The sequence below is a fragment of the Nilaparvata lugens genome, chromosome 10 (genome assembly GCF_014356525.2).
Source record: "Nilaparvata lugens isolate BPH chromosome 10, ASM1435652v1, whole genome shotgun sequence".
NCBI lineage: Eukaryota > Metazoa > Arthropoda > Insecta > Hemiptera > Delphacidae > Nilaparvata > Nilaparvata lugens.
In genome coordinates, this window is record NC_052513.1 from 38372674 (window position 1) to 38386687 (window position 14014).

General features: G+C 34.8%; 1 protein-coding gene across 6 annotated transcripts in view; it reads left to right on the top strand.

The window, feature by feature from the left end:
- Positions 1-14014, top strand: part of LOC111060655 (trafficking kinesin-binding protein milt) — a 151810-nt gene that overhangs the window by 122497 nt on the left and 15299 nt on the right. For all 6 annotated transcript variants that reach the window (XM_039436810.1, XM_039436815.1, XM_039436809.1 and 3 more), the window contains 2 exons: positions 6803-7007; positions 11641-11782. In XM_039436810.1, the coding sequence (XP_039292744.1) occupies positions 6803-7007; positions 11641-11782 (347 nt within the window). The remainder of the gene's footprint in view (positions 1-6802; positions 7008-11640; positions 11783-14014) is intronic.

Here is a 14014-nt window from a genome sequence, read left to right on the forward strand (position 1 = left end):
CCGGCTTTGTCGAATGATAGACAAGGATAGCAAAACCAAAGTTGATCAAATACTGTCATTATAACGTGGACCTCACTATAGTTCGCGTGCTGAATCTATTGATTGCTATGCTATTAACTGGGGAAAGTATGAGGAATGTAGCAAGTTTATGGGTATGTTATTGCATTAACTGGGTTGTAAATCACCGACTTTTTCCAAGTTTTCTCATGATTTATCAAGATCCATGTATAAGAATGTTACCTGGGTTTAGATGGGTACATAATGGATAGTATAAATGTAGCTTTCCTAGTTTCTTTTGAAAGTTTCTAGTCCAAAAGCTGATTTAAAACGGTAGTATTTTCTGAGTTGTAGTGAAGATGATACGGTGGTAAATTATCCATACTGAATATTAGTCTTCTTATTCAGCACAATAATATTATTTAATTATCAACCTTTATAGTCTTCTGAATTTTTAGGCCCGCCGCAAAGTAGACCCACGCTAATCCACGAAAAGCAACCAACGCCGTGGGATGTTTTGTAAACCATTGCTAGGCTTCTCCAGACATCTGTGTAATACATGCAATGAATAATCCACTGTCAGCTGATTGATTATGACTATTTCTATAGCAATGGTTTGCTTGATTATGACTATTTCTATAGCAATGGTTTAAAAACATCCCACGGCGTGGGTTGCTTTTCGTGGATTATCGTGGGTCTACTTTGCGGCGGGCAAAGTAGTAGTTCTATAATCAATAATACTAGTAGTTCAGTGAACAGTAGACCTCGCGTAGTTATAAACCACAGTCTCCTCTAATACTGTCCATCAGAGTAAATTCTGTTCTGTTGGCGAGATATCGGTGTATGAACGACTAATGGCTGTTTGGGTTGTTGTTTCGACAATGCTAATAATTTGATGTGAACAGCTATGCTACTATCATCAAAAGCTTACCGAGTTGAAAGCAGAGAAAAGTCGGGAAAAAATACTAAGCTACTTCAAGTTATCAATTGCATGCCTCACTGTGTGCAATTAATAGTCCACACAACAGTTGTTTCTTCACCAAGTTACATTGAGATATTGAATTGCATGCGTCATTGCATACAATTTATAATCCACTCGACAGCTGATTTATGATGTATAATTCTAAAGTCTGATTTTTACGGCAATATTGGCGTTCGAAGGACTCTTTTTCCTTTTGCATCATCCTTAAAATGCAAAATTACAAAAAACCTTATGTATACGTCGACGCGAAATTCAAAAAGGAGCATATCTGTCAAATTTCATAAAAATCTATTGCTGCGTTTCGCTGTAAATGCAGGACATAAAAACTTAAATACAAACAAAAATATAAACATAAAAAAATGCGAAACCGTCGACTTGAATCTTAGACCACACTTCCCTCGGTCAATTATTTGATTATCAACCTTTGTAGTCTTGGGATCAGTTGTACGAAAATCCAATTAAATTTTATCACACCACTGTAAGATGATGTCAATCGATTCTTTATTGTGAAGAAACATTACAGTTTGGAACAATCGTAGTATTGGAAAATATAGTCAAAGCTATCAAGTTGTGGAAACAGAATTCCCCACTACCCAATCTTCATGAGGAACAGAATTTACTAAGCTTTTTGATAATGTTGTACTAAAAGAAGTTTACTTATCTGGCTATTGCAAGTATTTTTACTTTATTTAAGGATCATTGACCTACCTCCTGATGTTTATCAACTAGACAGATTTTATCAGAGGATTTAGCTTTAGTGAGATTCGCTTATCGGAGAATACAATAATATTCATTTCAAACTGACAACAATCTGACGCTTTCATTCAAGGAATATCGTCATTGTAAAGCAAATATTACTGTAGCTCTGAGCTTCAGCTAAAAATGATTACGAAACATCAAAACTCGAGGGATCGATAAATAGATAAGGCTTTATTGTCTGCAATTTGATGATTTTTCGGTATTGGATTGATTGAGTACTTTATTTATGTAGATTACAATATATACTGGCTTATGCACTTATACAATAGCTTACAATACAGCAAAGTTTTAGATGAATTTACATAACATAAACTAAGAAAATAATTATTGAACTGTACAATGATATGAAAAAAAATCAATTTGGAATAATTAATATTGTAATGCATCTACAAAAATTGGTGGAGCTTTGGTCATATCAATGTCCATTCTTTGGAAAGAATATTAAAAATATCCTTCCCAGTAACTCTCTACCAAGAGATACAGAAAGTTAGATCAGAGATAAGGGAGGATCTAGAGAGAAGTACTAACTTCTCTCTGATTAGTTGTAGTTCTGCATAATTCGTTGAAGAAGCTAAAAGAAGATAAAGGCCCGGTTGCACAAAAGTCGGTTAAATTTTAACCGCTATTAATTTCACGAAAACCAATCAGAGAAGCCGTCTTTTCAATGAATCCTCTGAATTAATCATGGTTAAAATTTAACCGGCTTTTGTGCAACCGGCACAAATACCACTATTATCAACTATTGATGTTCATCAATCTTATCTTTGATGTTTTGTTATTGTAAAACACGTGGAAGAAAAAGAAGAAGGGAGTTAGAAGAGAACGACATTAATAGAAGAGGAAGCAGAAGAAAACAGAAGAAGGAGAAGAAGGTAGAAGTAGGAGAAATTTTCTAAATGTAGTAATGGGAGAAAGAATGCATGTGGGATAATCAATTTTAGATACTATACAATAAATTTATTAGAATTCTTCAAATTATTTATGTATTGGCCAACACGTTAATATTAAAAAGGCAAAATAATGCAAGAATATTATTTAAAAATAATAAGTTATTATTTTATAATACATTATTATTTAATAAGTTATTATTCAATAACTTATTATTTAATAATGAGTTGAACCCACAATATGGCGGCCTCTACATTGTGCGACGACCAATCAAAATCGAGAATGGGCGTGTAGGCCTACTGCATGCATCTTTCTCGCTTGTGATTGGTCGAAGCTGTTTGACACAGTAGTCGGTAGATGACAGCACTTACAATGACGAACCACAATACAAGAGAAATTTTCTCTCGAAGAATAAGAGAAATAAGAAGAGAAGACAAAAAGAGAAGAGGGAAAAGAAGAAGACGGGAGAAGCATAAGAAGAAGAAGAAGAAGAAGAAAGCCTTACTCATCTAAGTATTTTAAGTTGTTTTATTAGGAGTAGTACACACACCAATCGGGCTTATGCCTTGGTTTGTCCAATTTTATTCAACATTTTTATATCTTTCTTTGTTATTTTCTATGGTGTGCGTGTGAAATAAATGAATTGATTGATAAAAAAAAAGAAGAAGAAGGAAGGAAAAGAAGACAGGATATGTTTATGAAGAGGAAGATGACGTCTTTATATGAGATCAAAAAGAGTAAAAAATGGTAGTAGTAGAAGAAGAATGAAGAGAAAAAGAAGAATATAGGTGTGAGGAATTGGTTGGTGGTGACGTAGGAGGAGAGAGAAAGGATTAAAAAAATAGAAAACATGATAATGGGAAAAATGAGAATGAAGAAGGAAAAGGAAACTGATAATGATGATGAGTGGATAATATCGGAGGAGAAGATGGATGACGAAGAGGTGAAGAAGTAGTAGTAGAAGAAGAGAGGAGAAGGATGGAGGATGAGGAGGAGGAGAAGGAGAAGAAGAATATTGGCAGTTGATTAGATTGTCGTGAAGGAAGATGAATAGATAGAAGTAGATGGAAGAGCACGTGATTGACTGAAGTATGGGTTTGAGATAATTAATTTGGCACGAGGGTCTCGTCTTTGCATGTCTAAACATCATTCATTACAAGATTATTTATTGTTACTAGTAAATTCTATTCTGGCCTAGTTGTCTTTGCCTCTTATTCTTCTTGAAGAAGGAGAACAGTAGAAGAAGAGAGAAATGAGAAGAAGAAGAAGAAGAAGAAGAAGAAGAAAAGGGTGAAGAAGAAGGAGAAGAGAGGATCAGGAGACGATGAATATGTTTGGAAAGAAGAGAAGAAAAAGTGCATCACTTTCGGAATAGAACTAGTAGTTATGTGAACAGTAGACCTCACGCAGTATTTTCATCCACAAGTAACTGATTGAAACCACGGTATTTAGATAAAAACGGTAGTGGTCATGAAATGTGTGCGCAGTGGCCAGCCAGCTAGATTGCGTCATCGCCACCAACCGAGGTTTTCAACACCTATTTGCTAAAAACAGATGATTGGATATAAAATGACGTCAGCTACACCGGAAATTTAGCACAAACATGCGCGTGACATCTACCGTCTTCTTCTATATACCGTGATTGAAACTATAGACATTATAGAAATACAGTAATAGACTGGCTTCTCCACACATCTGTGTAATCAATTGTCAGCTGATTTGTGATGAATAATTCTATAGTCTGAATTTTACTCTAATATTGGCGTATGAAGAAGGCTCCTTTTTCCTTTTATATCATCCTTGAAATGCAAAACTTCCAAAAACCTTGTATATACATCGACGCGCAATTAAAGAAGGAACATACCTGTCAAATTTCATGAAAATCTATTACCGCGTTTCGCCGTAAATGCGCAACATTTAAACATTTAAACATTAAGAGAAATGCCAAACCGTCGACTTGAATCTTAGACCTCACTTCGCTCGGTCAATAAAAGCGAACAGAATATTGATAATTAAAGAGGAAGATAAGTTTTAGTTGAAGAAAATGAATAGGGAAATTTAAAGTAAAATGTAAATGTTTATTCATTCAGATAGCATCCAGCTTTACAGCTTTAAGATGGATGAAGCTTTTACATAAACAAGCATCTTATTCAGAGTGTCTATCTTATCAGCTTCTTCCCTTCTAAATTTCTAAATAGCGTTTATATGTGAGCCATCGTAATTCCAGATGGCTTCTTCCTTCTTATCTTGAAGACTTGAATCGTTTACTTCCTCTACTGAGAAAAGAATGCTTGGTAATTTCAGCTTTCTTCATGTTTGAAAATGTTGACTATCTTTCAAATGTTTTTATTAAATCTCAATTCTTTCAAATTCTAGTATGAACTTGTAAAAAACTTTTTGAAGATAGGAATCCTTTTGAGCATAGGAATAGACATAGAATTAGGAAATGACAAGCTTCCTAGGAAAATGAGCCTAGAAGAGCGATTCTGGATATGTTTATTAACTACGAGCAGGAGTTACCCGTGCTTCGCAAGGGCAGTTGAATGCACGAATAGATTCTTTTCATTTGATTAATTGAAATTAAAATATTAGCCTATAACCATCCTCAGTAAATTAAGAATCTATATGCAAAATTTCCAGTTAATCAGTTCAGTAGTTCAGACGTGAAGATGTGTGAAACCTGTATTTCGTAACCCGTACATATAGGGTGACACAAGAATAACGGGAACTTTAAAAAAAAGCCATAAATCACTACTGGGAAGGGCAAAAATGATTTTATTCAAACTAATGTAAAGTTCAAGACTTGCCATTTGAGAATTATTAATAACACCAATCACTTTTAGACAATTACTTCTTCAAGATGGCTTCCTCCTGCACAAATACACTCTTGAAATCTGTGTTGACGATTCCTCATTGATCGCTGCAACATCTGCGTTTCCTGGTCCCATGATCTGTCCACCTGCGATTTGCTGTTTGTGGGGCTATTTCAAATCAAACGTTTTCACAACTGTAGTTGAATCATAACAGACAATTCAAAATGAAATTAACAATATCCTAGCTGAAATTTATTTTATTTATTTATTTAAAATACAAATGACACTAATGTAATAACATTGAAAGATAGAATAATAAGGTAGTCCTTGTGCTATTTTTGTTCCAAATTTATAGGTGACAAAGTCCAAGATAAGGTTAGAATTTCACGGGTACAATTTTTATAAAATTTTGGTCCAAAATAAACATTAAAACTATAAATTTTGAACTTAGATGGCTTGAATTGATAAATTAATTAGAAATATTCCACTCAATTGCCACTTTTAACGAATAATATTGAGTTATTTGAGAAAATTTGGAACTATTCAAGAAACACAAACTCGTAAACACGAGTTTATAATTCAAATGTTGCAGCAATCGTTCAGGAATCTCAACACAGATTTCAAGTGTGTATTCGTGCAGGAGGAAGCCATCTTGAAGAAGTAATTGTCAAAAAGTGATAGATGTTATTAATAATTCTCAAATGGCAAGTCTTGAACTTTACATTAGTTTGAATAGAATCATTTTTGCCCTTCCCACTAATGCTTTATGGCGTTTTAAATTTTCCCGTTATTCTGGGTCACCCGGTATAAGCCAATCCCATCCTTTATCTAGTATAGATTGATGTTTTATATTGTCTAGTATAGATTATATTTTTTGGACGAAAATTGAACTTGAACGTTTTACAGTAGAAACATAACCTATTTTTTGGACATTTTATTAATTTATCAAAATTGGGGAATGGAATAGATTTGGGCCAAGCCTGTTGTTCCTTCCTAATCATATTTATATGATTTGTGATTTTGTCCACTAATAAATAAATAAATATAAATATGTTTCTCTAGGTATAAGATTTTGTTGTTTTCTTTACATTTTTACTGTTAAATGAGTTTTGTTTCAATAGGCTTGAACCTGGAAACTATTGTCAAATTATATCAATAAAACAAAAATGAAATAATCGTTCAATCTACCACTCATTTTATCTGCAGTTAATTTTATTACTCATATCCTTTTTACTATATTTATTTATCACTATCTTCACTATCTTCTTATCTATGTTTACTATCTCTTCACTATATTTCAGTCTTACATCTGTAGTCAATTTTGATTGATTAATTCCTAATTTTGTGTGTTTGTTTTTTTCAGAAAGAGAAGGACATCGAATTAACCGCTCGCATTGGCAAAGAGCTGCTAGCGCACAACCAAAAGTTGGAGAGCAATGTGGCCTCACTGGAGACAGAGCTGCGCACTGCCAACGAGAAAATCACCCAGTTGGCGCATGAGCTCACCAAGAAGACAGAGCTCATCCAGATACTCACCAACGATGTCGAGGAGTTTGGATCCGAGGCCAGTGAGTAATTTTCCATTCATTCATTCATTCATGAGTTCATTCATTCATATACTCACAAACGATGTAGAAGAGTTCGGATCTGAGGCCAGTGAGTAATTTTCCATTCATTCATTCATTCATGAGTTCATTCATTCATATACTCACAAACGATGTAGAAGAGTTCGGATCTGAGGCCAGTGAGTATCTTGTAGAAAAATAAATCTAGAAGGAAAAAACGATCGTATTTTCTATCTACATCTTCTACAGTAATTGCTTCATAATCAACGGTGTTGTAAGTTTTGTCTACTCGTTGGGCATGAACTTTATCATAGGTGACTGTTCTACAGAGTCTAACACAGGAATAATTTTACCACAGCCACCTCAAATAAAATAAATGTCATGCCCAACGAATTAGCAACACTGAAAACAAAAGTTTAAAATCCGCTGTTTTGAATGGGAGTGCCTCAGAACTATCTATAGTGAGGTCCACGTTATAATGACAGTATTTGATCAACTTTGGTGCTATCCTTGTATATCTTTCGACAAAGCCGGTAGTACTATCCTTTTCTAGGTCCACAACGGTGCCAATAATTATGTTTTGACAGTGTAGAAATTTGATTAAGAGAATCGGCATCGCTATTCTTCTATCTTTATTCACTGTCATTATAACGTGGACCCCACTATAGTTTATAAACATGACCAAAAGGCTCTACCTATAATGAGGTCCACGTTATAATGGCAGTGGAGAAAGATAGGAGAAAAACGTTGCCGATCTTCTGTCTTGTCAATGCTTCTATAGACGGTAGCTGATACAGGTTTATTGATGTAATATTAACTGTTCATTCTCGTTTAAAATAATAAATTATATTTTATTAAGCAAGAAATTAAATTTCATAATGAATTTTCATAATTAAGATGAAATATTTTGTTAATTAATTATTAATTCTACATTGTTAAAGACGATCTGGCAACAGAGCGAGAGATAGCGCAATCCGCTTTGTTGAATGATAGACAAGGATAGCAATACCATTGCTAATCAAACACTGCCATTAATAACGTGGACCTCACTAATCGGAATAATTATTTTTGCTGGATATCTCATGATTACCGCTATGACATACCTATTTTCTCTAATCTTTCGTCCCATCAACTTTATTGAACTCATTCTCTCCTTATCATTTCATACCCTTTCAAAGACTTGATTGTCCCTTGTACAACTTGGTTGTCTCTTGAGGTATAACAACATTAATAGAAGCAAACATACCTAAGAGGCTCTGCTCTGTTCAATTAGATTTTAAAGGTATAAAGATTTTAAAGGTTTTTCCCTTTTTTTATTAATTCTGTATCAAAATCTGTTCAATTAGATTTTAAAGGTTTCCCTTTTTTTATTAATTCTGTGTCAAAATCTGATGTATATTTCTTATTTTATTTTTGCATTTTGTATTAGTTTTCTTTCATTTGTTACTTGAAATCTTTGAAGTGTAATATTTATTTTGTCTAAGTTTATTTATCTTTTGTATTTCATTTTTTTTTCTGTAACTGGGCACCCGCCGAAAAACCTTTGGGTTTGGCAGGACCCTCAACTGTTTGTATTGTGAATAAAAATTTTGAATTGATTTGATTTGATAAGGAAAGGTTAGGGAGGTATGGTTTTGGTTCAATTTTTTAACACTAAAGTGAGTCAAAAGCACTAAGATCAGTATCAGTACAATACAATAAAATATATGAATCACATGAAACGATTCCAATCTATTCGAAAATAGTCATGTACGGTATACAAACATTCATCGATTAACACTTTCAATATTTTTTTAAATATTGTGTGAATGTAAGTACTTTCAAGTGGTCAGTTGTGTACTGGCTACCGCAGTTGATCATGCGTTAAAATTGTAGAAAAATTAGGAATGATGATGGGAAATCGATGTATATGCTAGAGAGGAAAGTAGATTTGAAGCTTGGGAAACAACGTGAGACATTCTTCCACTGAGTGTTCTATAGCAGTTAGGGGATGAACATGCTATTGGCAAGTAGTTGAAGTTGACTTACTTCTCAAAGTGAATGCTTTTTGAGAATACGAGTGGTGTAAAGTGGGCTATTGCGTGAGTTGTCTACTGTGAGATTCTCGTCAAACTGTCAGTAGACGTTGAATTGGTAGCATTGGTGCTATTTATGAGGAATACTGACACAGTTGAAGTGAAGCTCACTACATCCCTTCCAATTGCCACATGCAATATACTAAGCAACAAGTCAAGTCTACAAACCATGGGATACCTTCTTAAGCTATTTTTACTTCCCTTGCCCTATTACCATAGGTAAGGAAAGGATTGCTTTCCAAAAAAATTAAGGTACCTCAATTTCCAAATTTCTATACGTTTCAAGGTCCCCTGAGTCCAAAAAAAGTGGTTTTTGAGTATTGGTCTGTGTGTGTGTGTGTTTGTGTGTGTGTGTGTGTGTGTGTGTGTGTGTGTGTGTGTGTGGTGTGTGTGTGTGTGTGTGTGTGTGTTCACGATATCTCATCTCCCAATTAACGGAATGACTTGAAATTTTGAACTTAAGGTCCTTACACTATAAGGATCCGACACGAACAATTTCGATTAAATGCAATTTAAGATGGCGGCAAAAATGGCGAAAATGTTGACTAAAACATGGTTTTTCGCGATTTTCTCGAAAACGGCTTCAACGATTTTGATCAAATTTATACCTAAAATTGATAAGCTCTCTGCCACAAGTCCCATATCTGTAAACATCTCACGAGCTCCGCCCCATCTATGCAAAGATGGATTTCAGATTCCCTATTATCAGGCTTCGGGTACAATTTAAAAAAAAAATCAATTGGAAAAGATTGAGCATGAAAATCTGTACAATTAATATTCAGTAACAGTTTCACCTAAAATTGAAAATAAGCTCGAAATTCGAGAAAATGTGATTTTCAATATTGCAAACTGTTGATTCTATTAAATCATTCACTATGAGGAGATAGCAGACCTCGTGTGTCTCCAGCGTTATTATCCTGTCACCAGCTGGCTCAGATCTTTAATAGTAGACTTGAGATGCGCGTGAACACTAGCGTCAGGTGATCAATTTTCATAATGGCAAGGAAAGTTGTGTGAGTGCGCCACACCAGATTTTTTATCTAGTGCAAACTCACTTTCTGTAGACGCAAGCCGCGTTTCCTGATCCTATACAGTATCAGCACACTTGAAGTATTTACTAGCTACAACAATATATTCATTTCAACTGTGAAATATTATTCACTATAAAGTAGTATTGACTATATAAGGTAAAATTCACTACATAAGGTAGTATCCACTAGGCTGTGGCTTGTGTGAGCTGGTGCAGTTTGGGAAGCGATCATGAGGTGGAAATGTAGAGTTGCTGATGGAACATGGAACATACTCCTTGAAAATAAGTTTACGTGTGGAATGGTTGTGTTGAGTGCATGATTTGTTCTTCTTCTCTCTGAGAAAAACACGAACATATTTAAAACATGTTTGTATACACACATGTGTTGTATTAATGCATTGTGTTGTGCTGTGTTGTGCGTTGAAGTGCTTACACACTTAGGCTAGGCACACGCCAAATAGTCAAGACAAGGCAAGACTCGTTTAGTCACAATACTTCACATAGTTGCTTATGAAGACATGTCTAATTGCAATGACTGATCGGTGTGTGTTGCTTCATAAGCAACTATGTGAATTATTGTGACTAATCGTGACTAGTCTTGTCTTGACTAACCCACCCCCTTAGGCTGGTCACACACCGATTAGTAAAGACAAGACTAGTCACGGTTAGTCACAATAATTCACATAGTTGCTTATGAAGACATGTCTAATTGCAATGACTAATCGGTGTGTGTTGCTTCATATTAAGCAACTATGTGAATTATTGTGACTAATCGTGACTAGTCTTGTCTTGACTAACCCACCCTTAGGCTAGTCACACACCGATTAGTCAAGACAAGACTAGTCACGGTTAGTCACAATGTTTCACATAGTTGCTTATGAAGATATGTCTAATTGCAATGGCTAATCGGTGTGTGTTGCTTCATAAGCAACTAAATGAAGTATTGTGACTGATCGTGACTAGTCTTGTCTTGACTAACCCACTCTTAGGCTGGTCACATACCGATTAGTCAAGACAAGACTAGTCACGGTTAGTCACAATGTTACACATAGTTGCTTATGAAGACATGTCTAATTGCAATGGCTAATCGGTGTGTGTTGCTTCATAAGCAACTATGTGAATTATTGTGACTGATCGTGACTAGTCTTGTCTTGACTAACCCACTCTTAGGCTGGTCACACACAGATTAGTCAAGACAAGACTAGTCACGGTTAGTCACATATGTTTCACATAGCTGAAATTAGATTCGTAGTCTCTTCTCGACTTGAGTCGCGTAAGTGTGATTTAAGCCTAACTCTTTACGCACCTTTAGGTATGCCAGTGAACATTGTCCGATTAACTTGAAGTTGTTGCAAAACATATGGCGTCTTCTTCAATGTCTTCGATGTTTAGTTTAGTATTGATGCATTGATTGTTTTTTGTGGTGTTATTTTCAATGTTTAGTTTAGTATTGATGCATTGATTTTTTTTGTGGTGTTATTTTCAGTGTTTAGTTTAGTATTAATGCATTGTGTTTTGTGTTGTGTGATAGGTACGCCAGTGGGCAGTGGCCAGATCAACTTTGAGATGCTGCAACACCGCATCAGTCGCCTGGAGGAGGAGAACGTCTCACTCAGAAAGGAGGCATGTCAACTGGCGGCCGCCACAGATGAGTGTGAGGAGCAGGAGAAAAGGTGGGTGGACTCCGAACCACTAGAAAGTGGCTTTTGTAGCTTGACACTCTGTGAAGCTGTGTACTTCATTCATTCATTTATTGTATAAAATTCTATAATCATAATACAATTATGACATTGGAGGAAAAACTAGGCTGAGCCTGTACTATTTCTCTCCAAAAATTTTGATAAAATGTTAATGTTGTCCAAAAGATAAGGTTATGTAATAACACACTGCTTCGTTACTTGATTTTCGGTCCAGGAATGATGATTTAAAATTTTGAATGTTGAAGGTTGATTTTATAACCACTACTTCGAACCACTATTCTTTTAGCTTGTGAAGTAGTTATTGTATTGGAGGGTTAAGTGTAAGAGAGGGTCGGCTGTGCCCTAACTTCGCCCTCCTAGGATTAAATAAGGGCCACCCGAAAGTGGGGTTTGTAGCTTGCAACTCGGGCTGTAGTGAAGCTGTACTATACAGATGTTTTTGACAACGATGCAGAAAAGATTTCAGAACTTTTCTAATTCTGTTCTTATTTATGTATTTATTTATTTATTTACATTAATAGAAAAATCACAACAACATATAGAGGCTTACAGCACATAATACGATACATATCTCTCGCAGGTTGAATACTATAGTGAGGCTCATGTTATAAAGTCAACAACTGATCAACATTGGCTCATGTTATCCTTGTATTTCACTTCTGTTTGCAGACAAGATTTCCCTTAAGCAAGCAGTATTGTATTGAATGATATGTAATAGCATTTGTATAATTGTCATGTAAGTGATATCATTGAATATGATAGATATATTGAATAATAGCATTCGATTTGATCTTGTATGTAATTTGACAGATAGCTGTCTATCATTTCTAGTTCCACACCGTTGCCATATTGTTTGCAGGCTATCAAGTTTCACTGAACTACCAGAATATTTAATTGCAATTAGGTTATGCTATAAAATATATACAATCAATAATTACGAGTAAGAAAAAATAATTTGAAAGTAATATTTATTATTTTACAAAGGCGACTTTCTAGAATATTTTAAGCCTAGGTGATTATGTTGGGATGAATGATAATACAATGAAGGTAGAGTTATAAATGAATAAAAATTATAGGTTATATGCTATCCACTTGAATTGATTTGAGTCCACTTTTCAGTATATGGAATATTGTAAATCGAATCCAACAGGAATTTCAGTAGAACAGCTGACAGAATATCAGCGGCGTTATGAGCGACTTCTCGAGCCCGAAAGGGGATCACTAGTTTATTTACTAGTTTCTAGGCTATTTTTGAAGATATTCCCCTTTTTTTGTGTGTTGTGATACTGAAGTATCTCATCCAAAGTAATATTCTCATCGTTTTTGGGCATGCATTCCTCATGTCATGTCAATGCATTTCTCAGGCATTGGACTTGTAACTCTTAATACCTTATGCAGGTACTCGGTTTAAACAGAGAAATGTCAGCTGTTTGTTTAAACCCCGAATGAAATACATTATGATAAATGCAACCATATCTACAAGTAAACGTGGTTTAGCGTTGAACGTAGAAGGTACATATGGTCCTTAGGGCTGTATTTATGTAAGTTTTCCTCTCTTCATTGTTTGTCTACCCCCCTTCTCTCCATATCAAATTCAAATTTATTTATCCTTAATGATAATTACAAAGTTTAAAACTTAAAGTATAAACATCACTTGATAGTTATATATACAGTAGGTATTATAATTAGTAATCATATTTATGAGGGTCCCTGCAATGTAGAAAAACCTGTGCGCAGAGGCCGAGTGTTGAAGATTTTTACATAAATTTTTAGCAAAAACATTCTTAGACTGGAGATATACTCGAAGATTTCCATAGTATAACAATGTAAAACTTGAATATTTGATATGATAATGTGGTAGTACGAAAGAAGATATGAGGTTGTGCAGAAGAAGAAGACTTGATAAAAGCATGAAGATACAATTAATGGTAATAGAAAAATATAAGTGTTGAGCTCGGTTAATGAGAGACATGACAGAGTTCAGATCGGTGCGGATCCAATTTTCTATACGTTTTTTGACATGTCCAACCGGTCTGGATGTGATGAAATTTTGTGAAATTCTATTACAATTATATATTGTTTTCTGCAAATGGATAGATCAGTTCGGGGACATTCTACTCTTAGGCTTCGGATATTGTATGGATTTGGGTGGGTGGTAAAATGATTCTGAATTCTTATTAATTTTTGATTTTAGATATTATTGAT